Source organism: Cupressus sempervirens, chromosome 11, assembly GCF_028749045.1.
Source record: "Cupressus sempervirens isolate cs-2001-9-10 chromosome 11, ASM2874904v1, whole genome shotgun sequence".
Classification (NCBI taxonomy): Eukaryota; Viridiplantae; Streptophyta; class Pinopsida; order Cupressales; family Cupressaceae; genus Cupressus; species Cupressus sempervirens.
Genome location: NC_143128.1, coordinates 365,973,195 through 365,984,646, shown reverse-complemented (window position 1 = coordinate 365,984,646; position 11,452 = coordinate 365,973,195). Strand labels below are relative to the sequence as shown.

The window sequence follows — 11,452 nt, the reverse complement described above, 5'->3', positions numbered from 1 at the left end:
CTTTTCTTTTTTATCAGAATTACTAGTCAATTATATTAACCAATTAAAATTTACATCTAGAAATTAATAAACTATAGTAAGAAAAAAAAAAACTTTCTAAAGTCACATGAACACGGCTCATAATTTATAAGAATAACTTATTATAAACTAATAATATATTATTAATAAACTTATTACATAAATATTTATACAATCATCTTTCAGTATGTAAATTTTATTTTTATGGAGAGTTTATACCTGAAGGCAGCTGCTTAGAGCCAAGGACTGAGGGGCATCATGGCCTCAGAATCACATGGGGCACATCCCTTATGGTGTGGGAGCCTTCACTCAGCAAAACTTGAACCCTGTGAGCCATTCAACTTCACCAATAGCATGTAAACATTTAAAAAATAAATTCATTATCTTTCACGGATCAGCAACTTCTTGCTACCTGCTCATTATCCAAAAAACATTTTATAAACAAATACCCACAAACAATAAAATCTGACTTTCATTAGATATTGGAAGGTACGAGAGGACACAGACAAATACATCCATCCACAGCTCCTGCCATGGGAAGCACCAATGCAAGTAACAGTCCATCGTCTTATCACATGTACACAGAGACCACACATCTAACTGAAGGGAAGAAACAAGTTCAAGACACAAGAAGCACACTTAGAATCCCACATTGGGAAATTGCTCTTCTCTTTATGGAGCAAGGTACAAATGAAAAAAGAGAGAGAGAAAGAAAGCAGGCATATTGACAGAGAGGTCAAAGCCCAAATATCAAAGCAAAGAGATCACTATATCAGCTAAATCATGGCCGAGGAAAGGATAGACCATATCAGTTATCAGAGATGGAGTCAAGAAAAGGCAAAGGCCCCACCTGTCTCAATAGATTGACCCAATACTCCATCCCCACACTCATGCTATTATTACTACTATTACTATTACTATTAATACTACTATTGTTATGCCCCTCTTGTCCTTGTGCTTCCTCTACTCCTCCTTTATTCTCCCACCATGCCCACATTTCCTCACATTGTTTCCCTCCTTCAATAGTCATGCTGCTTTGATCAGCCAGCTCCAGAAACTGCTCCACTGAAAAGTTACTATTAGTATTTGTGCTACTAATAGAATTATAATTCCCCATTTTGTCACCCACATTGTTGTGCTGCTTGGTTGGCCATAGAGACAACTCATTGACATTGTTACCCAAGTTGATGAAATTCAGGTCAGAAGTGTAATCGTACGTAGAGTTGTGTTGCATGTCATGAGGGTACGTAGTATTATTCTGTTGCATGGCCAGGCTGAGGTAGTTGAGGTCATGAGTACTGACAGCTGGAGGCGGCTTGCAGTCAAGCTGGTTATAGCTCATTTCTTGGTCTTCTTCTACTATGAAATTCAAGGAATCAGCATAGCTGCACTGAAGAAGACTGCTGTAGTCCATTTCCTTCTTCTCGTGAGTCCTATCCAATGTTATGTTTTGTGGGTTTATTTCATTGAATCCGTAGAGGAGCTCCATTGCTTCTGTGGAGTGTTGGGAAGAGTCGCTTGAGTAGGATGAATAGTTGGCTGTCACTGACTTTGGTGAAACTGGAGCATTATTATTATTATTATTATTGCAAACTTCCTCATGCTCTTCTATTGTGGACTGTTGTGATAATGTGTTGTTGTTTTCATTGTTGCTGCCCATGACTTCTGCTGGTTTCTCTGGCTCTGCAGCTGTAGTGTTGTTGGGCTCTTTTGGTGAGGTTGTTTTTCTTGGAGTTCTTTGTCTTTTGAAGTCGTGGATGTGGTGGGAGAAGAAAGAGTAAGCTCGAGGAGTGTGGGTCACTGGGTCTACACCAATTTGGAGAAGACGCTTTTTCAAATGGGTGTTCCACACGTTTTTTATCTCGTTGTCTGTTCTTCCTGGGAGGTGTGAGGCGATAGCTGACCATCTGCACACAACACACAAAATAGTTTATGAGGTTTACATTTCATTTTCACAAATTTATTTTATATCAACATATAAGATCATACATCTGTCTCGCACGAAAGAATGACAAAATAGCTCATAATAGTTTTGGAATGTATATTCTTCATAACTCCAGATTTTTGGTATCTGTATATTGAATACAATTTAGCTTTTAGATTTCGTTGTGTCTAATCTAATTTGATATCAATATTTTCAATCATACAGTTTTACTTACACAATGTCATAAACAAAACATTATATTATTCTTTCAAATACATAATTTAGAAAATATCAGACTTTCACAATTTCAAACAACGACTATAATCTTTTTTTATATCAGATTTATTTTGTAGCAATGTTTTGAATCAGATCTTAAATATAGTCTGAAATATTGAAGCTAAATAGATAATTGTTGGTAGAGTTGTTATTGAAAACATTGATTCAAAGTATTTGACATTTAGATGACACTTTCTGATTTTCATGAATGGAAAAAGAAATCATAAAACATTGAGTACAATTTTTTCTATTTGAATTTCAGTGTATTAGATATGTTTTGAATCAAACTCTATGTGCATTCTGAAATATTGATGCAAAATAAGTCCTAGTTAGTAGAGTTGCTATCCAAAACATTGATGCAAAGTATATTTGACATTTAGATGAAACCGCTGATCTAATTATAGATGGAAAAATAAATGGTAATTATAGAGCGTGATTGGAAAGATTGATACAAAATTAATTTCAAATTTGAATCACCTCTGTCATTTATTGCTAATAGGTTCAAACAATTAATAAAAATATCATAGATTATAAAATGTGTTTAGAAAAATTGATACAATACACAATTTAATCTAGAAACTAAATTTCACATTGTTATAAGAGACTACTCTTAAACATCACACACTAAAGAAAAATTAGACATAAAAAGAATAAGTCAACTTTGACTATTTAATACTTTTGTTTATAAAAAATTCAACTGACATTATATACTTCACTTTATATACTTCACTTTGGACTGTACCCTATATGCCTTGTTGAAAAAATGAAATGTGTCCAAACTTCTCCAAATTTGAGCTTATGAAAGAATATCGGAAAATAAGGTAGAATTTTGGCTATGATTGTGGCTTTTCTCGAGAGACCCGAAACATCTGACACATATGAAGTTGGGTAACGGTCATATACAGCAGCGGGTCAATAAGATGTACGAAGCACATGCAGGTTGACATTGCAGTCGAGAGGATCAAAATGTCAAAAGATGGCTCCTCTTTCCTTCGGTTAAAGAAGAAGTAGTATTTTAATCGAAAGAAGATTTACTTAACAAAAGCTGATAGAATTGGTTCTTGTATGTGTCCAGTAGTCATTGAGTTTGTATTTTTTCGAAATAAAGATTGGATAATAACTTGGCAGAGAAGTCACTGGATACTGTCATGTACAAAGCAAAATATGTTGCAGGTTCAATGTCAACTGTCATACTTTTATCAGCAGCTCATCTCACAAAATAGTGGGGAAGGGTTTTCAGCTTTACAAATTTGAGTTTGTGGGTTCAAAACATTAAAACATGCCTCCCATCTTGATTTGTGGAGTTCAAGTAGTCAGTGAGTTATATGTTTTATAATATTTTAATTCTTAGCATAGCTCAAAGATATTAATTATAATATGTAGAACTTCTATTTGTTTATAACAGAAGGCTAAAAGTGTGGATATATTAAATATATAAAAGAAAATTAGAAAAAAATAATAAACTAAACATGTTTACATAACTACATTTTAGTCAAATCCAACTTTGAACAGTAAAATGTTCATGGAAAAAAACTTTTCTATCATCCATTACTCATGAATGTGCCCACTACTCTATTACATTGGGTGAGAGAATTCCTTCACTACCAACTTGAGAAAAAAATGTTTATCATTTTAAAATATTAAATGTATATTTCTTAATAAGATAAACTCCTTTGTTCATATTATACATATATTAAGCGAGAGAATTTTTTCTACTGTACAAAACAAAAAATAGGTTGCCAATCTTTGTTTGTTGATCACTTTTCATACTATATTTGCTGAGAGAATTCCTACTAATGTACATAAGGAAAAAATAATTGTCATTGTATAATGCTAAATGTTTGTTAATCAGATTAATTATTGTATCTAAATTCTTAACATTGAGGATATCATAGGCAGAGCACAAAGAAAAATGTTGCTCAAGCTCTTGGGGCTCCTGTTCCTTCGACTGCGAATATAATCAAGGAGTTGCTATAGGTACGGGCTGTGGATCGGGCGTGCTGGTTTTTGGTCAGGGTGGTTTTGCTTGTTTTTTCTTTTTGCTTTCCTGTTTGTTTTAAAACTCTAGGTTCCAAGTCCTTTTAAAACTTAGTTGTTTTGTTTGGTTTAAACTCCTGGTTTCAGGTCCTGTAAAACCTGGTTTGTATGTTTTTTAACTTTAGGTTTCAGATCCTTGTAAAACTTGATAATGCTTTGAATGTTTATCTTTAGTTTTTTGTAAAGAGTTTTGGGTCCCTTCAAAACTTGCTTTTACTATAATCTAAAACATTGAGGATATCATATCATTGATCATCACAGTTCAAAATTTAAATCATTAAAATATGTTCTATACTTCTATAATGAAATGGTCAATGATAATTATATTACATATATAATTAATCTTAACAAGTCTTTCATCAAACACAAGCTTTAGACTAAAATTGATCTGTATTTCGTACTTTTTGAAAAAATTATTTGTACTTTTGATAAATATATTATCATTTGAAAATCAACACTAAATCAACACTATCTTTTACAAGCATAACTACACAAAAATCTACATGTGAAAGATCAAGAGAAACAATTCAAAAATCTGTTTATTTAGAAACCACCTCATACACTAGCTCTACATTTCATACTTGAACTAATTAAACTAAACTCCTTAAACTATATTATTTTTAAACTTTAAAAATAAATATAAAAAATAGTTCAAATGACACTAACTCTACATTTAATACTTGAACCAATTAAACTGAAATCATTACACTATATTATTTTTTAAGCTTGAAAAATAAATGTATATAATAGTACACGATACTGTATTTGAAAAACAAAGAAATATATATAGAAAATAGAGATCTCAAAATAATTTTAGAGATGAGATGGTTTATAGGAAAGCAAACAGTTAACATTAGAGAAACTGAAATTTATTACAAGCTCTATGTGTGCAGTGAAAATTTTGTAAATTACATCATATTAAAGATTGTTTTGATTGTCTACATTTTTAATTAATATTTCAGTGATCTCTCATGCGAAAGAGATGAATAATCTAAAATATCAACTCAAGAATATATAGAGTTAGATTCTACAAACAATCTATCTTATCAGTAGAGAAAACGGGTGCCAACAATTATATTGTTAACTCCACTAAAATCCAACTGTTTGATGTAGTCAGATACTGAAGTCACTTCTTCCTACATTCAATAAGTGGAAAAGTTTGAAAAAAAAATTCCAATGTAACAAATGGGGCTGGTATCCGGTATCTGATTGTAAATCATATATCTTATCAAAAGCACGTACTGTGGTGGAGAGAGATCTTATGTAAGAGATCACCAATCATACAAGAAAAAGTGGAGTACATATAAACTTAAAAATAGTTCAATAAACAGTTCTCCTTATTGAACTTGAACTTAACGCATGGTAACTGACTGAATCCTCCTTAAAATATGAATGAGAACATAATCTTAACACCAACACTTTCGTACCCTTTCATACCCTGCTAAAGACTATAAGGTAAAAGTCCTATCCTCTCAACAAAAAGTACTTAAAAAATCCAATGAAAAAACTCAACTCCCACAAAATCTCATTGTTACAATCGCATCACAAGCAGTAGCAGGCAGCAATAAACACATGTATTACAATCAGTGTCATATAGGGAACTGTTTAATATATCAAATTTACCCTACACTAGAAGCCCATGCCCTAATTTTTGAGATATTCAAACTATTATTTTTTACAGATTACTCTATTTGAACAAGTTTCAGTTAAGTTACCTGTTCCCCAAGATTTGATGGAGTTGGATGATTGTCTGCTCCTCCTTCAGACTAAAGTTGCCACGTTTAATGTCTGGTCTCAGATAATTTGTCCACCGCAGTCGACAACTCTTACCACATCGCATAAGCCCTGCAAAAGAAATGACATGTATTATATTAGAAACCTAAAGTTTCTTAGTTTAGATTATCTATAGATTCGACTATATAAGAAATTTTCCATCATTCAATCATGTCGGATCATATTTTTAAAGCGAGGATATGCACCATGTTTTATAATCCATCTTCAAAATTGAAATGCGGAATATGTTCTATAACCCACCCTCTAAAGATATAGAACATGTTATATGATTCGTAGGGAACATATTTTATGATCTATCTTAAAACTGAAGATGGAACATATTCAATGAAGGTACAAAACATGTTGTATGATCTACTGTTGAAATGAAGATATAGAGCATGTTTTATAAGCTATTGTCAAAGCTAAGATACCAAACATCTTCTATGACTTCTAGAAATAGAAATTGAAAGCATGTTTTACATGACCCATCCTCATAATGAAGACTTCAAACGTGCTCTATGATCATCTTCAAAACAAAACTGAGGAACATGTTTTCTGACCTTTCCTCAAAATGAAGATACAAAACATGTTTTATGATTCATACTTGAAATGAAGGTTTCAAACATATCTTTCGATCTATCTTCAAAATGAAGATATGGAACATGTTTTATGACCTATCTTCAAAATGAATATGCAGATCATGCTTTATGATTCAATCTTAGAATGAAGAATTCAAATGTGTTTTGCAATCTATCTTCAAAATGAGGATCCTTATAAGGAAGATAAGGAACATGTTTTATGATCCATCGGTAAAATGATGATTTGGAGCATCTATCTTCATAAGATGAAGATCCTCATAAGGAAGATAAGAAACATGTTTAATGATCCATGGGCAAGATGAAGATTTGGAGCATATTCTATGACTGATATTCAAAATGAAGATCCTCATAATGAAGATAAAGGAATATGTTCTATGATCCATCTGCAAAATGAAGATTCGAAACATAGTCTATGACCTATTTTGAAGATACATACCATGTTTCGTTATCAATCTTGGTAATGAAAGTATAATTCATCTTTACAATGAAAATTTAGAAAATATTCTATAACCCATCTTCAGAATAAAGATAGGAAACATAGAAGATAAGAAACATATTATATAACCATCTTCAAAATGAAGATAGAACCCATGATCTATGACGTATCTTCAAAACCAAAATACAAGCCATGATCTATGATCTATCTTCAGAATGAGATGCCCAAATATGTTCTACAGTCGAATACTCCAGAAGAAGAGAAAGTCAATAGAAAATAACAGACCTATAACCTAAGTGAGGCTTGAGACATGCACAACTCAAAATCTAAAGCACCCAATTGCAAATTCCTGAGAAAAACACACACAAACCTGCTTGTTTGGGGAGGGCTCGCCAATTGCCATGGCCATTCTTGTTAATGTAAGCAACAAGAATCTGATCTTCTTCAGGAGTCCAAGGTCCCTTCTTCAATCCCATTTCGTCACAGCATGAAGCACGCCCCATGTACAATTCCTTTTCCACTCCACCACAAGTATATATACCTTTATTATTCTCTTCTCTTCTCGTTGCGTGACGCCAAAGTCGTCGGAGAAGAAAAAAGAGAAAATTCCCAGAGACTGTTATGTCATCAGATAGAAAGATTCCATGGCATGAGCAGCACTCAGCAGTCTTTTTCAACCTGACGAAAAGCTCGTGCAATTTTACTTGTCTGGCAAAGACATGGGCTTCTTGGTCAACATGGATGAAGCGGAGATTACTGCCATCATCAATCTCTCCTACGCAGCCACGTGCTCTCAGACCCCTCCCTCTTTTCACCACTCCCAAATTTCAACATTTTTTACACACAGACGACTTTCTCTGCTTCACGTGCCTCTCCTCCATTTTCAACCACCCACGCAGTTTATCACTATGTGACTTCCTTTGTCAACGACACCGCTCTTCTCTTCCTTCCCCACAAATGCCCTTTCACAGCTCTCTAGATTCCAAGCGTTTGTCATATACAACTAAATGGAAAAGAGAGAGAGGGCCTATCTGGGTGAGCTCACATCTTGGTTTGTCTCAATTTGTGGTGTGGGGTGGGGTCTATTATATGTTGTTTATCAATGAGTTTTTTTTGTTTGTTCTTTAGTGTAGTGTACGTGGTTGGTTTGATCTTGGTTAATCATAATGTGTGGTGAGATGTCTATTGTATGATGTTTGAGTTCATCTTATTGAAGAATCACGTTCTTTAATATTGTGTATATTGTTGGTTTGATCTTGGTTAATCATGATGTGTGGTGAGAGGTCTATTGTATATCATTTTAAAGAGATATTTTTCATGATGGTTGTTGTGGAGTTCTTGTGAGTATAGGTAGTTATTGTCGAAAATTCAATCTTGACAAGGAACTCTTTTTATGCATCGTCCAAAAAGTTATAGAGTGGACTCAACCTATCAAAGAACTAAGTTGTCTCAACTTTCCTTTAAACAGTTGAGATCAATGATTTTTGATTAATCATGATGTAATGAGGAATTTACTTCATATTGTCCAAAAGATTATAGAAAATAGTCCACGTTGTTAAAACCTAAGTTCTGAATTGATGGACTAATTTGCCATATTGTCTAGATTGAAAAATCAAAAGAAAATTGAAAATTGAAAAAAAAGGAAAAATGACACTCTACATTTGGTAGCCACAACTAGAAAAAAGGGAAAAAAAAGAGAGACTAAGAAGACTTTTGCCATGAAACAAAAATTAACATGGTGAATTTGGTAATTGATCAACTCAAGACAACATGGCCCTACACATATCACTTTCCTCACTCAAGTGCTTTGAATTTGATGAGCATTGATCACTTCCTCAAGGCATGTAGAACATTCCATTACCCGTTAGAAGTAAATCATTGAACTCCACCATATTACTATTATATTGTGTCATACAACTTGTGATGATAAGGACATGTCATTTTCCAAGTTGTGAGTTTATGTCCCTTGGAATGATTCTAAGGGTGTTTTTGACTTTTGTACAGATTAAGAGGTTGTCTATGTTTATGGGGAGTATAGAGATTTTTTTTTTATGGGGATAAGTCATTTTCTAGTTGAAATATAATTTCTGTTTAAAGTAAAAGAGTAAATTTTTTGTTTGCCATTATCAATCATATATTTAAAGAGGATGTCAAAGTTTATAGGGAATATAAAGGTTCTTGATGGGGACATGCCTTTCTCTGATTAGGATTTGATGTCTATTGTTATACTATGAGGGTAAATTTTAAGATTTCTATTACCAATTACATTCAGAGATGTTTTAAAAGTTTCTTGAGAATCTAGAAGTTATTGTTCGACTCATTTTTTTAACGAAAAATAGGCTATTTATTGTAAAGAGGTTGAAAATTATTTCATAGAAATTGTGATCTAGGATATAGAGTTGTGGAATGCATTCCCCATACTAATCTAGAGGAGTTACGTAAAAAATTTAAAAAATCACATACATACAAAAAAGAAAAAAGAAAAATTACCTGATAAGGGCAAGATAGACATCATAATATTGTTTTATTAGCTAAGGTGTTATAGCTATGATTATTACCTTTTCAAATAATTATGCATGACTTTTAGACATTTGGGAACTTGGGTATGTTTCCAAATTTGGTAAGACAATTTCATATGATATATAAGAATATTTGGTTGTAAGTATTTAGCTATGCATGGCTCTTTCTCAGCATTAGTTTAGTATGGTTTCTATGGCACCCTAGGACTTATCCTTATTTCTCTGTGGATCTTCAATTGTCTTAATTAATCTCGGATCACTCAGTCATGTATGGGTAAACTAATAGTCCTGTGTATATGAAAATTTGGCATATATTCATCAGGGTATGCTGACATACATAGTTTAATGAAATTCATGGAGATTTCTGATTTTATTAATATATGCATGTAAGCATATTTTAATGAACTGTGCTTATGTTCATAGTTTCATGAAATCCAAGGCGATGTTAGATTTTATTAATACATGTATGGCAACACATTCTTATGAACTATGTGTGCATATATAGAGGTCTTTAAATTTGGGCATACACTACTAAGTGAGTCCTATGATGTTTTATTGGGTTAAACTTTATGAGGCAACCTGTGTCTAGATGGCATCCTTGATCCCTCGATTTGATTTCCCCTCTCTATGAGGATCGCTTTATATGTATCCAGTATCTCATATAATCATCAGGATAAGCTTATGTACATAGTTTAATGAAATCTTTGGCTTTTTTTGATTTTGTTAATACATGTATGTAAGTATAGTCTTAAGAATAATGTGCTCACATATATAGGACTCTTGAATTAATTTATTCAGCTCCAGGAGAGCCCTCTGGCAGTTTTTAACTTCCTTTGAGTAGATTATATCTCTGTTTCATTGTTTATGGTTAGTGCACTCTATAGTAAGGTTTTGGTTTATAGCTCTAATTGATTTTTTCTCTGCCTTCAATATAAATAGCCCTCTAAGGGTTTAGATACTATTTTAGCTCTTGTATGCATGATCTCTATTTATAATTCTTCTTCTGGTAATTCTTGGTGAAGATTGTTTGCACATGATTAATATAGAATTAGTCTATTTAATTTTTGAGATCTCATCTTATTTGGTCTCTTAAGATAAGACAGAAAACTATTTATCTGATCTACAGCTCTTGAGCTTTATTCCATACTCAAGTGTATAGCTTTCCCATCTTATATCCTCCTATATTTTTAAGACTTTCTTATGGCTTTCCAAGTTTATTTAAATATGGTGTTCATATAGGTTTATCTCCTTGGTCATAGGTTATTAATAAATTGATTTGACTAATCATATATTTTTCTTGGCCTTGGATATGCTGAACTCCTTTATAGTTGATATCAACCATGCTAGGATTAAGGTTTTGTTTTTAGGTTTAGATTGATCACTCTCTATTGGATATTTAGTAAGTTGTTAATTACTAATGGTTTTAAGATTATTTAAAGATCCATAGATTCTATTTATATTTCCCTCATTTGATGTTAACCATTCTACCATATCTATGCTCTTTAGTATGTCTGGTGGTTTGTTTGTGGTGGTTTTCAGGACCAAGCAAGAAGATATTCAGTCGGAATCTTCTCAGGACAATTAATCTTATCATTTTGGATAAAATTATTGTAAAAGACTTATTGTATTTTAAATTTTTCTCAAATGTAATTTCCAAAAAAGCATCTTGAGCTCTTATCAGGGGTATGCCCCTTCAAATGATATTATGTATTTTTAGGACATTTGTCCCAGGCAAGACTGGAGGTTTTCTTCCCCATTCTTTCCTACCGGTGCCCATTTGAATGGAGGACATGTAAAATATTTTCTAATTAATAAAATATATTATAAAGGCTTCGACCGTTTATCGATCAAAAAAAGAAAAAAAGAAAAA

At 32.6% G+C, this 11,452-nt stretch overlaps 1 protein-coding gene across 1 annotated transcript; it reads right to left on the bottom strand.

The window, feature by feature from the left end:
* Positions 1-472: 472 nt before the first annotated feature.
* Positions 473-7,589, bottom strand: LOC149529587 (uncharacterized). The gene is made up of 3 exons (XM_089809527.1): positions 7,434-7,589; positions 5,971-6,100; positions 473-1,925 (listed from the first exon to the last, which is right to left on the bottom strand). Exons 1-3 carry the CDS (start codon positions 7,564-7,566, stop codon positions 827-829), a joined length of 1,362 nt encoding a protein of 453 aa, XP_089665653.1. The 5' UTR covers positions 7,567-7,589; the 3' UTR covers positions 473-826.
* Between the last annotated feature and the right edge of the window lie 3,863 nt (positions 7,590-11,452).

Coding starts and splice junctions, on each gene's coding strand:
- LOC149529587 (XM_089809527.1), bottom strand. CDS start 7,566: ATGGGGCGTGCTTCATGCTGTGACGAAATGGGATTGAAGAAGGGACCT. Junction 6,101..7,433: donor AGCCCTCCCCAAACAAGCAG/GTTTGTGTGTGT, acceptor TTTCTTTTGCAG/GGCTTATGCGATGTGGTAAG. Junction 1,926..5,970: donor CATCAAATCTTGGGGAACAG/GTAACTTAACTG, acceptor TGTTGTGTGCAG/ATGGTCAGCTATCGCCTCAC.